At 45.1% G+C, this 19237-nt stretch overlaps 1 protein-coding gene across 1 annotated transcript in view; it reads left to right on the top strand.

Moving 5' to 3' along the window:
- The window catches only part of ift140 (intraflagellar transport 140 homolog (Chlamydomonas)), a 146855-nt gene that overhangs the window by 33280 nt on the left and 94338 nt on the right, over positions 1 to 19237 (top strand). The window contains exons 9-10 of the mRNA XM_068056698.1: positions 7734 to 7882; positions 18534 to 18737. Of these exons, the coding sequence (XP_067912799.1) occupies positions 7734 to 7882; positions 18534 to 18737 (353 nt within the window). The remainder of the gene's footprint in view (positions 1 to 7733; positions 7883 to 18533; positions 18738 to 19237) is intronic.

Raw genomic sequence — 19237 nt, 5'->3', positions numbered from 1 at the left:
GTAAAATTTGCCTTCCCCTAATTTAGAACTTTTACTCCTGTTCTATCTTTGTCCTTTCCTATGATTATGCTAAAACTAACTGTATCATGGTTACTATCTCCAAAATGGTCACCCATTGCTACTTCATCCACTTGCTCAGCTTCATTTCCGAAGACTAAATCTAGAATTGCACCCCCTCTCGTTCGGCTTGTTACATGCTAGCTAAAAATGTTCTCTTGAATGCAGTTCAAGAACTTTGTGCTCTTCACACTGTATCCCAGTTGATATCAGGGTAGTTGAAATCCCCAACTATTATTGCCCTATTGTTTTTGCACTCAGAAATTTGCCTACATATTTGTTTTTCTATTCCCTCTCATTATTTGGGGGTCTGTAGTACACTCCTAGTAGTGTGGCTGCCCCTTTTTTGTTTCTGAGCTCAACCCATATGGCCTCATTTGATGATTCTTTAACATATCATCCCTCCTCACAGCTGTTATTGATTCCCTAACCAATAATGCTACACCCCCTCCTTTTTTTTTATCTCCCTCTCTATCAGAGAATGGTTACAGCACAGAAGGAGGCCATTCGGAAAACTCTATTTCCAGGGTTGTTGAGCTGCCGTTTGTGCCCCTCTTAAAGCCAAGTTTCTGTTATATACACTGGTTAACCGAAAAAAGATTTTAAAAAAAGGATTTTTGGATCAGAGCTCTGGAATAGACAAAAAGCATTTGGGTTAACTACTTGCTCATTTTTGAAGGAAACAGCAGATGAGATATGTTGTTCTGAACAGGCATACAGTCCAACTTCTGAGCACGTGCAGACAGGTCACTAGAATCTTTAGAACAGTTCTCTTCAGGCGGCGTTGAGAATTATTTTTAGAAGTCTTTCTTTAAATACAGGAAACAAGATGAAATGGCACAGTGGACTTCACAGGGTCTTTATGGAATTTCTGGGAAGTGAGCTGGGTTGTGGTCTTCTGTCCTTTTTGGCACTTCAGCAGCCCTTGACTTTATCTCCTTCCAGAAGGTAAAACCACAACACACTGACCGACAACCAGAAAGCCTGTCAGTTTTTCTGCCCTTCCAGGTGCTCTCTATTACTACTGGTCTTGTCCAATCAAAGGAGCGCTCGTCACTTTTCTGCCCGTTACCAGGGTTTCCGCTCTAAGCCTAACCTGAGCCATGTGACAGTTAGCATCATTGTTGCCAATCAGGCTCCCTCAGTGTCCTTGATGGCTTCCTTTTTAAAAACAAAACCTGGTCCAACATTTATTCAGGTTAACCATAAATTCCTTTAAAAATATTTTTTAGCAAAGATGAATCACTTTCATAACAAGGCTGATGTCCATGGTTTGTTCTCTGACTGGTGCAGTCACAGCAGTGGCCACCTCTGCCAGTGGCACTGCTGGGACTGAAGAGTTACATACAAATATACAAATTAGGAGCAGGAGTTGGCCATTTGGCCCCTCAAGCCTGCTCTGCCATTCAATAAGATCATGACTGATGCTCCGATTGGCCGGCAGCTCTTGGAGGCAAGTCATCCTCCCTCAGAGGAGCAGAAGCATCGATTGCAGGCACTTAAGTGCTTGAGCCATGCAAAATAGCAGCCTGGTTTCTTGGACCGGTGGAGGCAGGCTCACCCCGGGCTCTCCAGCTGCTGGGCGGGACCACCACCAGATCGTGAAATTCTGGCCCTCATTACAGCCTTGGTCCAAACATGGACAAAGGTCATTGAGTCATAGAGTTATACAGCACAGAAACAGCCCCTTTGGCCTACCGTGTCCTTGCCGGCCGGCCATCAAGTCTATATATTCTAATCCCATTTTACAGCACTTGGCCCGGAGCCTTGTATGTTATGGCATTTCAAGTGCTCATCTAAATACTTCTTAAATGTTGTGAGGGTTCCTGTCTCTACCACCTCTTCAAGCAGTGTGTTCCAGAATCCAACCACCCTCTGGGTGAAAACATTTTTCCTCAAATCCCCTCTAAAACTCCTGTCCCTTTCCTTAAATCTATGCTCCCTGGTTATTGACACCTCTGCGAAGGGAAAAAGTTTCTTCCTATCTACCCTATCAATGCCCCTCATAATTTTGTATACCTCAATCATGTACCCCCTCAGCCTTCTCTGCTCTAAGGAGAACAACCCCAGCCTTTTCAGTGTCTCTTCATAGCTGAAATGCTCCAGCCCAGGCAACATCCTGGTGATTCTCCTCTGCACCCTCTCCAGTGCAATCACATCCTTCCTATTGTGTGGCGACCAGAACTGTACACAGTACTCCAGCTGTGGCCTAACTAGCATTTTATACAGCTCCATCATAACCTCCCTGCTCTTATATTCTGTGCCTCGGCTAATAAAGGAAAATATCCCATATGCCTTCCAAACCACCTTATCTACCTATGCTGCTGCCTTCGGTGATCTATGGACAAGTACACCAAGATACTTCTGACACTCTGTACTTCCTAGGGTCCAACCATCCATTGTATATTCCCTTGCCTTGTTAGTCCTACCAAAATGCATCACCTCACACTTCTCAGGACTAAATTCCATTTGCCACTACTCTGCCCATCTTACCAGTCCATCTATATCATCCTGTAATCGAAGGATTTCCTCCTCACTATTTACGACACCACCAATTTTCGTGTCATCTGCGAACTTACTGATCATACCTCCTCTATTCACGTCTAAGTCATTAATGTACACTACAAACAGCAACAGTCCCAGCAACAGGCTTTCACTTGCAAAAACAACCCTCGACCATCACCCTCAGCCTCGTGCCACTAAGCCAATTTTGGATCCAATTTGCCGAATTTACCCTGGATCCCATGGGCTCTTACCTCCTTGACCAATCTCCCACGCGGGACCTTATCAAAAGCCTCACTGAAATCCATGTCGACTACATCAACTGCCACACCTAGTCACCTCCTCGAAAAATTCAATCAGATTTGCTAGACACGATCTCCCCCTGACAAAGCCATGCTGACTATCCTTGATTAATCCCTGCCAGTCCAAGTGGAGATTAATCCTGTCCCTCAGAATTTTTTCCAATAGTTTCTCTGCCTGGAACTTGCTGCCGGGGGAGGTGGTGGAAGCAGGTACAATAATGACGTTTAAGAGGCATCTTGACAAATACATGAATAGGATGGGAATAGAGGGATACGGTCCCCGGAAGTGCAGAAGGTTTTAGTTTAGGCAGGCATCAAGATCGGCGCAGGCTTGTTCTTTGTTCTTTGTTCTACCACTGATGTTAGACTCACTGGCCTGTAATTGCCTGGTTTATCCCTACTACCGTTTCACATTCGCTGTCCTCCAGTCCTCTGGCACTTCTCCTGTGGCCAGAGAGGATTTGAAAATTTGTGGCAGATCCTGCAATCTCCTCACTTGCCTCACATAACAGCCTGGGATACATCTCATCTGAGTCTGGGGATTTATCCACTTTTAAGCCCGCTAAAATCGCTAATACCTCCTCCCTTTCAATGCTAGTTTGTTCAAGTATATCACAATCTCCCTCCCTGATCTCTACACCTACATTGTCCTTCTCCATAGTGAACACAGATGAAAAGCAATCATTTAAAACTCACCTATGTCCTCCGGCTCCACACACACAGATTGCCACTTTGGTCCTTAATGGGCCATACTCTTTCCCTTGATATATTTATAAAGCACCTTAGGATTTTCCTTTATCTTGCCTGCCAGTGTTTTTTCATGCCCCCTCTTCGCTCTGCTAATTACTTTTTTAAGTACCACCCTAAACTTCCTATACTCCTTTGGGGCCTCTGCTGTTTTCAGCGCTCTGAATCTGCCATAAGCCTCCTTTTTTTTCCCTTATCCAATCCTCTATATCCATTGACATCCAGGGTTCCCTGGACTTATTGATCCTACCCTCCAATGGGAATCGGGGGAAAACTCTCCATTTGTTGGAGTCATATCTTGCACAAAGGAAGATGCTTGTGCTTGTGGAGGCCAATTATCTTGGCCCCAGGACATCACTGCAGAAGTTGCGCAGGGTAGTGTTCTAGGCCCAATCATCTTCAGCTACTTCATCAATGGTCTTTCCTCCATCATAAGGTCAGAAGCGGGGATGTTCGCTGATGATTGCACAATGTTCAGCACCATTCGCGACTCCTCAGATACTGAAGCAGTTGTGTCCATGTGCAGCAAGACATGGAGAACATTCAGGCCTGGCCTGATAAGTGGCAAGTAATATATCGTGCCACACAAGTGCCAGGTAGTGACCATCTCTAACAAGAGAGAATCTAACCATCTCCCCTTGACATTCAATGGTACTTTTTTTTTTATTCGTTCAAGGAATGTGGTCGTCACTGGCAAGGCCAGCATTTATTGCCCATCCCTAATTGCCCTTGAGAAACTGTGGCTTGCTCGGCCATTTCAGAGGGCATTTAAGGGTCAACCACATTGCTGTGGGTCTGGAGTCATATGTAGGCCAGACCAGGTAAGGACAGCAGATTTCCTTCCCTAAAGGACATTGGGTTTTTACAACAATCGACAATGATTTCATGGTCACCATTAGACTAACATTTTTTATTATTTCCAGATTTTTATTAATTGAATTCAAATTTCACCATCCTCCATGGTGGGATTCGAACCCATGACCCCAGGGCTGTGGCCTGGCCTCTAGATTACTAGTCCAGTGACATTACTGCTACGCCACAGCCTCCCCATTAACAACACTGAATCTTTTGACCAGAAACTGAACTGGTCCAGCCATATAAATACTATGGCTACCACAGCAGGTCAGAGGCTGGAAATCTGCAGCGAGTAACTCACCTCCCGACTCCTCAAAGCCTGTCCACCATCTACAAGGCAAAGACAGGAGTGTGATGGAATACTCTCCACTTGCCTGGATGAGTGCAGGTCCAACAACACTTAAGTAGCTCAATGCCATTCAGGACAAAACAGCCTGCTTGATTGGCACCCCATTTACCACCTTAATCATTCAGTCCCTCCACCACCGGTACATCGTGGCAGCAGCATGTACCATTTACAAGATGCACTGCAGCAACTCCCACCAAGGCTCCTTCAACAGCACCTTCCAAACCCGCGACCTCTACTGCCTAGAAGGACATGAGCAGCTGGCGCATGGTAACACCACCACTTGCAAGTTCCCCTCCAAGTCACACGCCATGCTGCCTTGGAAATATATCACTGTTCCTTCACTGTCGCTGGATCAAAATCCTGGAACTCCCTCCCTATCAGCACTGTGGGTGTACCTACACTAGATGGACTGCAGAGGTTCAAGAATGCAGCTCACCACCTCCTTCTCGAGGGTAATTAGGGATAGGCAGTAAATATTGGCCTTGCCACTGATGTTCACATCTTCTGAATGAATTTTTAAAAAAAGTCCCTTTAACCCATTGTCATTGAGCTGAAATGTTAACTCTGTTTCTCTCTCCAAGGTGCTGCTAGACCTACTATTTCCAGCATTTTCTGTTTTTATTTTACATAAGAAATTGGTTTTGGTTGAGGACTACCCTTGTATTTTATAGACGAGAGAAATTACTTACTAGAATTGTCACTTTTTAAAAAATATTGTTACAGTCAAGCGAGGAGGGGTTGAAGAGTTTCCCTCTTTTTCCTTTCCTTGTTTGACCACAACAGGTTTAAGTCTTTCTTAAAGTGGATGTACTGTCCATATCTGTCGGTGTTTAATTGGTGGTTCTTGTGATCATAGCAAGTAAGCAATCAGACAGGTTTTCTTGAGTAAACAAAGAACTATCCAAGGCTCCAAACACTCCTTTCAGGTGAAGCAGTGATTTACTTGTACTTCTTTCAATTTAGTATGCTGTATTCGCTGCTCACAATGCCGTCTGCTCTACATTGGGGAGACTAAACGCAGATTGGGTAACCGCTTTGCGGAACACCTTCGCTCAGTCAAAAACATGACCCCGAACTTCCTGTAGCTTGCCATTTCAGCACATCCCCCTGCTCTCATGCCCACATTTCTGTCCTGGGCTTGCTGCGGTGTTCCAGGGAACATCACGCAAACTCGACGAACAGCATCTCATTTACCGATTAGGTACAGCCTACTGGACTGAACATTGAGTTCAATAATTTCAGAGCATGACTGACCCTTTTATTTTTATTTTTATTTTTTATTTTTGTTTTATTTTAGTTTGTTTCATCATTCATTTTTTTTACCATGTGCCTGCACACTTTTTTTCATGTTTGTGCTTTTGGCCAGGGCTGTTCATTATTCGGTCATTTAACACCCTCTCTAATGCTTTGTCTTTCAGCACACCATTAACACACCCTTTGCCTTTGCTCCATGACCTTCTGGTCACTTTATTCTTTGTGACCCTCTGTCCTATCAACACCTTCCCTTTTGTTATCTTTTGCCCCACCCTGGCTTTATTTGCTTAAAACCTATTACATTTGTAAACTTTGCCAGTTCTAATGAAAAGTTACTGACCTGAAACATTAACTCTGCTTCTCTCTCCACAGATGCTGTCAGACCTGCTGGGTATTTTCAGCATATTTTGTTTTTATTAAAGAGGTTAACTTCATTGTACCTAAACTGAACTGATAAAATAATAGCGCACCAACTTTCGCTCACACACACATTCTGCAGGTTTACACACACACAAATTGGTTACAGAGTGGGGAAAGGTAGATTGGTTGAGTTCGAGTCCATAAAAAGAGGTATACAGTCTGTGGATTTTGGTAATTTGGCTGGCTTTTAGCTGACTTCAGCAGTCCTGAGGTTTTTAGTTTGAAGAGGTAGATGACTGATCCAGTGATTCTCTTGGAGATAGCGATGCGGATGATTTCCTTCAACGGGGTTTCTGATTGTAGCCGGAGTATGCAAAGGTGGTCAGTCAACAAGCAGGATTTGAAAGCTTTCAAGCCGGAATGGAGAGAGCGAGAGGTCCCCCACTTAGGGTCTGCTCATGTCAGAGTCCAGTTGCTTCTCCTCTGCTGCAGAGAAAACACCAGCTTAAAACCATAGATGGGGAGGGGCTTGTCACATGACATTCACTCAGTCATTCAAACATTGCCGTTAGCAGTATTTCTCTGTTTGCTGAGAGAACAGGTAATTCCTTTAAACTTCTTTGGTATTGGTTCTTGCTGGGGACTGCACAGACATTTTGTCTCTCTCCTCACAGTCCTTTGCAGTTTAGGATACAATGTAGCAAACTAGGTGATCATCTTAATCTGAAAGGATGACTTTGCTGGCAGCTTGTCTTTTAAAAAAAATAATAAATTCAGATCTCCAGCTAGTGGACCAAAGAAAATTATCATTCAGCAAAACACATTGGCGTAACAATATTCTGAACTGCACGAAGGCACTCGAGGTCTCCTTCCCTATGTGAATTTAGACCCTGATTACCAGTGGGCTCTATGACTGTGGGGTCCATCGTAGTGGAGCCTGATCGTTGCCTTACTGTGTGGCTGTTCATATGACCTTTATGTAAGGGTCACTGGATAGCAATCAGGAAAGGAAACCTGTGCCTCTCTCTAACCTGGGGATTCTGATGTCTGTTCTAAGTGCACCATATTACTGCTCTGGGATGGGTCATTGATTCAAGCTGGAACCCTCCAGGCTGGTAAGGCTCAGTACCACATCAGGCAGTATGTTTACCCTCTGTAGTACTGGGACTGGTCCAAGTGTTGCTTTTTAAAAATAAATGTTGACAAATAAAATTGCAGGCTTAATTAAAAAAAAACATAAATTGCTAAGTCACTCATTCCTTCCTGTATGAGGGATCTGATTTGAAGAATAACTTGATGTTTCCTAGGTATCCTAGCAGCTGGCACCAGTAAGGGACAGGTTGCTTTGTGGCGAAAGGCTTTGACCAGCAGTACGAGTGGTTGGAGAATAGAGGGGAAAGATCAATGGAAACTGCAAGCTCCAATTGATCTTGAAGGAAATATCACACAGATCAAGGTAATGGAGGTGAAGAACTCACTCACTTTGTCTCATTCTCACCAACAGTGCCACACAGCACATGCACCCTGCAGTACAAGAGCAAAGGACCTAGTCTTCCACCACTGCCTGGCTTGTGTTAGTCTGTTGCTGGTTATTTCAGTCACCTTTCCTTGGATTCTGCAGCCTATACGTGCCTGTGTATGGAATCATTTGCTGGATATCACGTGGTTTTACAGTGCAGCTCTTATACCTATCTTCTCACCAAAATGTATATTCAGGGAATTTATTTAACAAATGGAATTCTTTTTGCACCATAAATGAGATTTTAGTGAGAAAGCAAATGTTGATGGTGTTCCTGCAGAATATGTCTAAAAGGGATGAGTGCAGTAATTTCAGTGTGGCTCTTAATGGACTTCAGATCAGATTCAGGTCTCAATGAGGGAGGTTCTCCAATTGTGAAGTGTGGAGAAATGGGATTGTCTGCGAGGCTGCCCCCTCGTGCTGTGGTTTGGATATATTCAGGGTTCCCTTTTTCAAATTAAACTAATAAAGCCCAGCAAACAGAAGGTTTCAGTTAGTGTTTCCATTGCTGTTAATTGGAAAGTGTGTGAAAGTAGCTTGAGTTCATTCTCCTCACTCAGCTCCTCACAGTCATAGTGGAGCCAAGAACAGTCAATTATCAGATGATTGGGTGCAAAACCACTGCCCTGGCATAGCATTTAGTGCATCAACTGTGTTACACTAGAACACTCATAAACACTTGTTCTACTGCAGCCTCTGGTACACCACACATTATTTATAGTGCACCTATTTTGCCTCACACCAAGTGAAGCCCGGCGACCCGAAATATACGGGTCAGATCCCCAAGCGAGGCAGAAGCGTGTTCACCACCGACTTTTCAGTCGGTGGTCGGCTTCTGTCTGCCCAGGGTTAAATCCCGGCCATTAGGTCAGATGACCAAAAGCTTGATCATAGAGATAGGTTTTAAGGAGTCTCTGAAAGAAGGAAAGCGAGGTGGAGAGGCAGAGAGGTTCAGGGAGTTTTCAGAGCTTGGGGCCTAGGCAACAGAAGGTGCATCCACCAACGGTGGGGCGATGGAAATTGGGGATGCTCAACAGGCCACAATTAAAGGAGCGCAGAGATCTCGGAGGGTTGTGTGGCTGGAGGATGAGAATATTAAACTCAAGATGTTGCTTGACCTGGAGCCATTGTAGGTCAGCGAGCACAGGGGTGGTAGGTGAATGGAACTTAGTGCGAGTTAAGACACGGGCAGCAGAACTTTGGATAGGAACATAGGAGCAGGAGAAGGCCATTCGCCCTATCGAGCCTGCCCCACCATTCAATATGATCATGGCTGATCATCCACTTCAATGCCTTTTCCCCACACTATCCCCATATCCCCTTATGTCATGGGACATAGATATCTGTCAATCTCTGCTTTAAACATACTCAATGACTGAGGTTCTACAACTCTCTGACTAGAGAATTCCAAAGATTCACAACCCTCTGAGTACAGAAATTTCTCCTCATCTCTGCCCTAAGTGGCTTCCCCCTTATTTTGAAATTGTGTTGCCTGGTTCTAGACTTCCCAACCAGGGGAAACATCTTAGCTGCATCTACCCTGTCTATCCCTTTAAGTATTTTGTAGGCTTCAATGAGATCACCTCTCATTCTTCGAAACCTGTGAGAATACAGGCCCAGTTTCCCCAAAGTCTCTTCATAGGACAGTTCTGCCATCCCGAGAACAGGTCTGGTGATCTTCATTGCACTCCCTCTATGGCAATAATATCCTTCCTAAGGTAAGGGGACCAAAACTGCACACAGTACTCCAGCTGCAGTCTAACCAAGGTTCTATACAATTGAAGCAAGACTTCACTACTCCTGTACTCAAATCCTCTTGCGATAAAGGCCATTAGCCTTTCTAATTGCTTGCTGCACCTGCATGTTAGGTTTCAGTAACTTATTGACAAGGACACCCAGGTCCCTTTGCACGTCTACACTTTCTAATCTCTCACCATTTAAGAAATACTCTGCATATATGTTCCTCCTACCAAAGTGGATAACCTCACATTTTTCCACAATATATTCCATCTGCCATGTTATTGCCCACTCACTAAGTCTGTCTAAATCTCCTTGAAGCCGCCTTGCATCTTCCTCACAACACACATTCCCACCTAGTTTTGTGTCATCCTAGTTTGGTGTCCACATCCAAATCATTGATTATATATTGTGAACAACTGGGGCCCAAACTGATCCCTGCGGTACCCCACTAGTCACAGCCTGCCAACACAAGAATGACCCCTTTATTCCTACTCTCTGCCTTCTGTCTGTTAACCAATCCTTAATCCATGCCAGTATATTACCTCCTATCCCATGTGCTTTCGTTTTGCTAACCAACCTCCTGTGGGGGACTTTATCAAAAGCCTTTTGAAAATCCAAGTATACCACATCCACCAACTCCCCTTAATCAATTCTGTTAGTAATATCCTCAAAAAAATTCCAACAGGTTCGTCAAACTTGATTTCCCATTCATAAATCCATGTTAACTGTGCCCAATCAGATCATTATTATCCAAGTGTCCATTTATGACATCCTTTAGGATAGATTCTAGCATTTTCCCAATGACGGATATAAAGCTAACGGGTCCGTAATTCCCTGTTTTCTCTCTCCCTCCCTTCTTAAATAGGGGGGTGACATTTGCGACCTTCTAATCTGCAGGAACCGCTCCAGAATCTATAGAATTTTCGAAGGTGAGCATCCACTATCTCCATAGCTACCTCTTTCAACACTCTGGGATGTAGAATATCAGGTCCTGGGAAATTATCAACCTTCAGCCCCATTAATTTCTCGAACACAATCTTCTTACTAATACTAATTTCCTTCAATTCCTCATTCCCCCTAATCCCTTCGATCTCTAATTCTGGGAGATTTCTTGTATCTTCCTCAGTGAAGACAGACACAAAGTAATCATTTAGGTTCTCTGCCATTTCTCTATTCCCCATTATAAATTCCCCTGGCTCTGTCTTTAATGAACCCACATTTGTCTTAGCCAAACGTTTCCTTTTTACTTACCTGTAGAAGCTTTTACAGTTCATTTTTACATTTTTTGCTAGCTTACATTCATATTCTATTCTCCCTTTCTTTATCACTTTCTTCATCCTCCTTTGCTGTATTCTAAATCCTCCCAATCCTCAGGTTTACTACTATTTCCGGCAACTTTAAAGGCCTTTTCTTTTAATCTTATACAATCCTTAACTGCCTTTACTTTTGGGGTTTTTGTGCCTTGAAGGAATGTATAGTTGCTGCAAACTTTGTAATATTTCTTTGAAGACTATCCATTGCCTATGTACTGTTATACCTTTCAATGTAATTTCCCAATTTGCCCCTCATACCTTCATAATTTCCTTTGTTCAAATTTAACACCCTGGTTTCAGATTGAACTACCTCACTTTCAAACATAATGTAAAATTCTATCATATTATGGTCACTCATCCCTAAAGGTTCTTTTCTTCTTCTTTGGCCTACTTGTCTCGAGAGACAATGGATAAGTGCCTAGAGGTGGTCAGTGGTTTGTGGAGCAGCACCTAGAGTGGCTATAAAGGCCAATTCTCGAGTGACAAGACTCTTCCACAGGTGTTGCAGATAAAATTGGTTGTCGGGGCTGTTACACAGTTGGCTCTCTCCTGGCACTTCTGTCCTTTCTTCTGCCAACTGCTAAGTCTCTTCGACTCGCCACTCTTTAGCCCCGCCTTTATAGCTGTCCGCCAGCTCTGCGAATCACTGGCAACTGACTCTCACGACTTTTGGTCAATGTCACAGGGCTTCATGTCGCGATTGCAGACGTCTTTAAAGCGGAGACATGGACGGCCAGTGGGTCTGATACCAGTGACAAGCTCGCTGTACAATGTGTCCTTGGGGATCCTGCCATCTTCCATGCGGCTCACATGGCTAAGCCATCTCAAGCGCCGCTTGCTCAGTAGGGTGTATATGCTGGGGATGTTGGCCGCCTCGAGGACCTCTGTGTTGGAGATATGGTCCTGCCACCTGATGCCAAGGATTCTCTGGAGACATGAAGATAGAATGAGTTGAGACGTCGCTCTTGGCTGACATATGTTGTCCAGGCCTCACTGCCATAGAGCAAGGTACTGAGGACACAGGCTTGAAACACTCGGACTTTTGTGTTCCGTGTCAGTGCACCATTTTCCCACACTCTCTTGGCCAGTCTGGACATAGCAGCGGACGCCTTTCCCATGCGCTTGTTGATTTCTGCATCGTGAGACAGGTTACTGGTGATATTTGAGCCTAGGTAGGTGAACTCTTGAACCACTTCCAGAGCGTGGTCACCGATAATGATGGTTGGAGCATTTTTGACGTCCTGACCCATAATGTTCATTTTCTTGAGGATGATGGTAAGGCCAAATTCACTGCAGGCAGCTGCAATCCTGTCGATGAGTCTCTGCAGGCACTCTTCAGTGTGGGATGTTATTGCAGCATCGTCAGCAAAGAGGAGTTCCCTGATGCGGACTTTCCGTACTTTGGACTTCGCTCTTAGACAGGCAAGGCTGAACAACCTGCCATCTGATCTTGTGTGGAGGAAAATTCCTTCTTCAGAGGACTTGAACGCATGTGAAAGCAGCAGGGAGAAGAAAATCCCAAAAAGTGTGGGTGCGAGAACACAGCCCTGTTTCATGCCACTCAGGATAGGAAACGGGTCTGATGAGGAGCCACCGTGTTGAATTGTGCCTTTCATATTGTCATGAAATGAGGTGATGATACTTAGTAGCTTTGGTGGACATCCAATCTTTTCTAGTAGTCTGAAGAGACCACGTCTGCTGACGAGGTCAAAGGCTTTGGTGAGATCAATGAAAGCAACGTAGAGGGGCATCTGTTGTTCGCGGCATTTCTCCTGTATCTGACGAAGGGAGAACAGCATGTCAACAGTCGATCTCTCTGCACAAAAGCCACACTGTGCCTCAGGGTAGATGCGCTCGGCCAGCTTCTGGAGCCTGTTTAGAGCGACTCGAGCAAAGACATCTATAGATTCCCCTTTATCCACCTTGCTTGTTACTTCCTCACAGAACTCTAATAATTTAGTTAAACACAGTTTCGCTTTCACAAAACTATATTGACTCTGTCTGATCCCATTATGATTTTCTAAGTATCCTGCTATAACCTCCTTGATAATGGATTCTAGTAATTTTCCTATGACAGATGTTAGGCTAACTGGCCTATAGTTTCCTGCACTCTGCCACTCCCTTCTTGAATAAAGGTGTAACATTTTTTTTTTCCAATTTGCTGGGACCCTTCCACAATCTAAGGAATTTTGGAAGACTATAACCCAAGCCTCTACTATCTCTGCATCCACTTCTTTGAAGACCCTAGAATGCAAGCCATCAGGTCCTGCGGACTTGTCAGCCTTTTGGTCTAATAGTTTTCCCAGTACCTTTTCCCAAGTGATTGTGATTTGTTTTAACTTCCTCCCTCCTTTTCACCTCTTGATTTTCAAGTATCTTTGGCTTTCTAAGTCTTTATTTTATTTATTTAGAGGTACAGTACTGAAACAGGCCCTTCGGCCCACCGTGTCTGTGCCGACCATCAACCACCCATTTATACTAATCCTACATTAATCCCATATTTTGTCGTTGGCACCAGCTAGACCTCATTGTCACAAGGCGAGCCGCCTTAAACAGTGTTCAAATCACACGCAGCTTCCACAGTGCGGACTGCGACACCGACCACTCCCTGGTGTGCAGCAAGGTTAGACTCAGACCAAAGAAGTTGCATCATTCCAAGCAGAAGGGCCACCCGCGCATCAACACGAGCAGAATTTCTCACCCACAGCTGTTACAAAAATTTCTAAATTCACTTGTAACAGCCCTTCAAAACACTCCCACAGGGGATGCTGAGACCAAGTGGGCCCACATCAGAGACGCCATCTATGAGTCAGCTTTGACCACCTACGGCAAAAGTGCGAAGAGAAATGCAGACTGGTTTCAATCTCATAATGAAGAGCTGGAACCTGTCATAGCCGCTAAGCGCATTGCACTTTTGAACTACAAGAAAGCCCCCAGCGATTTAACATCCGCAGCACTTAAAGCAGCCAGAAGTACTGCACAAAGAACAGCTAGGCGTTGCGCAAACGACTACTGGCAACACCTATGCAGTCATATTCAGCTGGCCTCAGACACCGGAAACATCAGAGGAATGTATGATGGCATGAAGAGAGCTCTTGGGCCAACCATCAAGAAGATCACCCCCCTCAAATCTAAATCGGGGGACATAATCACTGACCAACGCAAACAGATGGACCGCTGGGTTGAGCACTACCTAGAACTGTACTCCAGGGAGAATGCTGTCACTGAGACTGCCCTCAATGCAGCCCAGCCTCTACCAGTCATGGATGAGCTGGACATACAGCCAACCAAATCGGAACTCAGTGATGCCATTGATTCCCTAGCCAGCGGAAAAGCCCCTGGGAAGGACAGCATTACCCCTGAAATAATCAAGAGTGCCAAGCCTGCTATACTCTCAGCACTACATGAACTGCTATGCCTGTGCTGGGACGAGGGAGCAGTACCCCAGGACATGCGCGATGCCAACATCATCACCCTCTATAAAAACAAAGGTGACCGCGGTGACTGCAACAACTACCGTGGAATCTCCCTGCTCAGCATAGTGGGGAAAGTCTTTGCTCGAGTCGCTCTGAACAGGCTCCAGAAGCTGGCCGAGCGCGTCTACCCTGAGGCACAGTGTGGCTTTCGTGCAGAGAGATCGACTATTGACATGCTGTTCTCCCTTCGTCAGATACAGGAGAAATGCCGTGAACAACAGATGCCCCTCTACATTGCTTTCATTGATCTCACCAAAGCCTTTGACCTCGTCAGCAGACGTGGTCTCTTCAGACTACTAGAAAAGATCGGATGTCCACCAAAGCTACTAAGTATCATCACCTCATTCCATGACAATATGAAAGGCACAATTCAACATGGTGGCTCCTCATCAGAGCCCTTTCCTATCCTGAGTGGTGTGAAACAGGGCTGTGTTCTCGCACCCACACTTTTTGGGATTTTCTTCTCCCTGCTGCTTTCACATGCGTTCAAATCCTCTGAAGAAGGAATTTTCCTCCACACAAGATCAGGGGGCAGGTTGTTCAACCTTGCCCGTCTAAGAGCGAAGTCCAAAGTACGGAAAGTCCTCATCAGGGAACTCCTCTTTGCTGACGATGCTGCTTTAACATCTCACACTGAAGAATGCCTGCAGAGTCTCATCGACAGGTTTGCGTCTGCCTGCAATGAATTTGGCCTAACCGTCAGCCTCAAGAAAACGAACATCATGGGGCAGGATGTCAGAAATGCTCCATCCATCAATATTGGCGACCACGCTCTGGAAGTGGTTCAAGAGTTCACCTACCTAGGCTCAACTATCACCAGTAACCTGTCTCTAGATGCAGAAATCAACAAGCGCATGGGTAAGGCTTCCACTGCTATGTTCAGACTGGCCAAGAGAGTGTGGGAAAATGGCGCACTGACACGGAACACAAAAGTCCGAGTGTATCAGGCCTGTGTCCTCAGTACCTTGGTCTACGGCAGCGAGGCCTGGACAACGTATGCCAGCCAAGAGCGACGTCTCAATTCATTCCATCTTCGCTGCCTTCGGAGAATACTTGGCATCAGGTGGCAGGACTATATCTCCAACACAGAAGTCCTTGAAGCGGCCAACATCCCCAGCTTATACACACTACTGAGTCAGCGGCGCTTGAGATGGCTTGGCCATGTGAGCCGCATGGAAGATGGCAGGATCCCCAAAGACACATTGTACAGCGAGCTCGCCACTGGTATCAGACCCACCGGCCGTCCATGTCTCCGTTATAAAGACGTCTGCAAACGCGACATGAAATCGTGTGACATTGATCACAAGTCGTGGGAGTCAGTTGCCAGCATTCGCCAGAGCTGGCGGGCAGCCATAAAGACAGGGCTAAATTGTGGCGAGTCGAAGAGACTTAGTAGTTGGCAGGAAAAAAGACAGAGGCGCAAGGGGAGAGCCAACTGTGCAACAGCCCCAACAAACAAATTTCTCTGCAGCACCTGTGGAAGAGCCTGTCACTCCAGAATTGGCCTTTATAGCCACTCCAGGCGCTGCTTCACAAACCACTGACCACCTCCAGGCGCGTATCCATTGTCTCTCGAGATAAGGAGGCCCAAAAGAACATTAATCCCATATTCCTACCACATCCCCACAATTCCCCTACCACCTACCTACACTAGGGGCAATTTACAATGGCCAATTTACCTATCAACCTGCAAGTCTTTGGCTGTGGGAGGAAACCGGAGCACCCGGCAAAAACCCACGCGATCACAGGGAGAACTTGCAAACTCCGCACAGGCAGTACCCAGAATCGAACCCAGGTCGCTGGAGCTGTGAGGCTGCGGTGCTAACCACTGTGCCGCTTCTACAGTGAAAATAGACACAAAATACCTGTTCAACGCCTCCGCCATTTCTTTGTTTTCCGTTATCAATTCCCCAGACTCTCTCTCTAGAGGCCCAACGCTAGCTTTAGTTACCTATTTAGTTTCCTATTTAAATGCTTGTAGAAACTCTTACTATCTGTTTTTATATTACTAACCAGTTTTCTCTCATACTCTACTTTCTTTTTGGCATTCTTTGCTGGTTCTTAAAATCTGTCCAATCTTCTGACCTATTACTAATTTTTGCAGGTTTGTACAGTGTTTCTTTTAATTTGATACTATCCTTAACTTCCATATTTAGCCACAGATGATGCACCCTTCTTAAAGAATCTTTCTTTCTCACTGTGATAAATCTTTGCTGACAGATATTACATATCTCCTTAAAAGTCTGCCACTGCATCTCTACTGTCCACCTTTTAACCTAGTTTCCCATTTCACTTTAGCTAGCTCTGCCTTCATACCCTTGTAATTACCTTTATTTAGGTTTAAAACACTAGTCTTAGACCCCACCTCTCCCCTTAAAACTGAGTATGAAATTCTATCATGTTATGATTGCTGTTGCCGAGAGGCTCCTTTACCATGAGGTTATAGATTAATCCTGTCTCATTGCACATTACCAGGTCCAGAATAGCCTGCTCCCTAGTTGCCCGTATAACATACTGCTCTAAGAAATTATCCCGAATACACTCTATGAACTCATTTTCCAGGCTACCTTTTGGCAGTCTGATTTGCCCAAACTACATGCAGATTAAAGTCACCCATGACTATTGGTGTACCTTTCTTATATGCCCCATTTATTTTTTCCTGTATACTCTGTCCTACAGTGTAGCAACTGTTAGGGGGCCTATAAGCTACTCCCACAAGTTCCCTCTTACCTTTCCTATTTCTTATCTCTACCTAAACTGATTATACATCTTGATCATCCGAGCTAAGCTCATCTTTCACTACTGTACTAATGACATCCCTAATTAACAAAACTACTGCACCACCTTTTCCTAGTTTCCTGTCATTTTGAAATGTCGAATATCCTTCAATATTCAGGTCCCAGCCTTGGTCACCTTGCAACCATATCTCTGTAATTGCTATCAGGTCATACATATTTATTTCTATGAGTGCTAACAGTTCATCTATTTTGTTACGAATGCTGCATGCATTCGGATACAGAGCCTTTAACTCTGGCTTTTTACCATTTCTGCAATCTATGGCCTTATCTGCTGGTGCAGTCTTACATTTGTATGCTGTGGCCTTTCCTGTCGCACTCTGGTTATCATTACCCAAATCGCTCTATTACCTCGTCGTTTCTCTTTGTTTTACTGCATCTCCTCTCACATGATCCCTTCCCCCTCACTATATAGTTTAAAGCCCTCTCTGCTGCCGTAGTTAGACGACTCACCAGAACACTTGTCCCAGCACAGTTCAGATGAAGACCGTCCCAACGGTACAGCTCCTACTTTCCCCAGTACTGGTGTCAGTGCTCTGTGAATTGAAACCCATTTCTACCGTACCTGTCTTTGAGCCACTGATTCACCTTTCTAGTCTTATTTACCCTATGCCAATTTGCTCGTGGCTCAGGAAATCAGAGATTATTACCTTTGAGGTTCTGCATTTTAATTTAGCCCCTAGCTGCTCATACTCCCCAGGCAGAACCTCCTTCCTAGTCCTATCTATGTCATCGGTACCCACATGGACTGCGATAACTGGATCCTGCCCCTCCCATTGTAAGTTCCTCTCCAGCCCTGAGCAGATGTCCTGAACCTGGCACCAGGCAGGCAACACAGTCTTCTGGACTCTTGCTCTGGGCTGCAGAGAACTGTGTCCAACCCACTGGCTATACTGTCCCCTACTACTACATTCCTATTTACTCTCCCTCTTGAGTGGCTTCCTGTACCTCGGTTCCATGGTTAGTTTGCTCATCACGCCTACAGCCCTCACTCCCATCCATACAAGCTGTAAGAACCTCAAACCTGTTGGACAATTGCAAGGGCTGAGGCTCCTTCATTTCTGCCTTCTCAATCCCCTTACCTGCCTCACTCGCAGTTACACCCCCCTGTCCCTGACCACTGAGCAAATCGGAAGTCGCTATTCTATGGGTGTGACTGCCTTCTGAAGCAAAGTGTCCAGGTAACATTTCCCCCTCCCTGATGCATCAGTACCGGACCCTAATTGCGCCTTTGGTAACCTGTATGTGTCTGCTGTTTGTTTAGTGGGGCTCCAGTAAGAACCTCTTGTCTGTGAACAGTGCTGGCACGGTCCTTATCCTCAGTGAGCAGGTGATGTCTGCTCATTTCAACCAACAAGTAGCAGCCATTCAAGTGGCCCCCAACCAGCTTAGCCTCAACTTCTTCTCCTCCGGAAACCAGCAGATGCTCCGTACGGACATGCATGTCAAAGGCGTTTATGTCACCAAGGTAAGTGCTTGAAACACATGCTTCACTTCACGTAGAATAGGCTTGTTTGTATATCTTTGAAACCTGCACATGGAACTCGATGTGTGTCAACACATGGCACTTCGTGCTGTTAGAGTTCTTGAACAACGTATTATTCTTATTTCATTTTTTTCATACTTTAGTTTAAAAAATATACCTTTGGGTTAATCTAGTGAAATCGCAGTCCTTCATGACCACACATATGGAAGGTTGAGGCCTGCACACACAATTAAAGGGTGCTTGTGAACAGAGTGTCTTGTATGTGGAAAATTCTGTGACTAGGAGAGTATCTTGTGCAAGGGCTTGGGACCTTGTAGTGTGAAGGTTCCTTGTTCATGGGATAGAGCCCTGTGGACACGCAAGGTGATGGCCAACCTCATATCTTGTAACTTCTGTTTTAGTGTCTGCAATTTAGTGACATTTTTGTCAGGTCCTTGCATGATTTGAGAATAATACTTCACTGCAAAGATGAATTACAGCTG

The sequence above is a fragment of the Heterodontus francisci genome, chromosome 24, assembly GCF_036365525.1.
Source record: "Heterodontus francisci isolate sHetFra1 chromosome 24, sHetFra1.hap1, whole genome shotgun sequence".
In the NCBI taxonomy this organism is placed as follows: domain Eukaryota; kingdom Metazoa; phylum Chordata; class Chondrichthyes; order Heterodontiformes; family Heterodontidae; genus Heterodontus; species Heterodontus francisci.
Note: the sequence above shows the minus strand (reverse complement) of the source record. Positions and strands in the feature narration are given on the sequence as shown.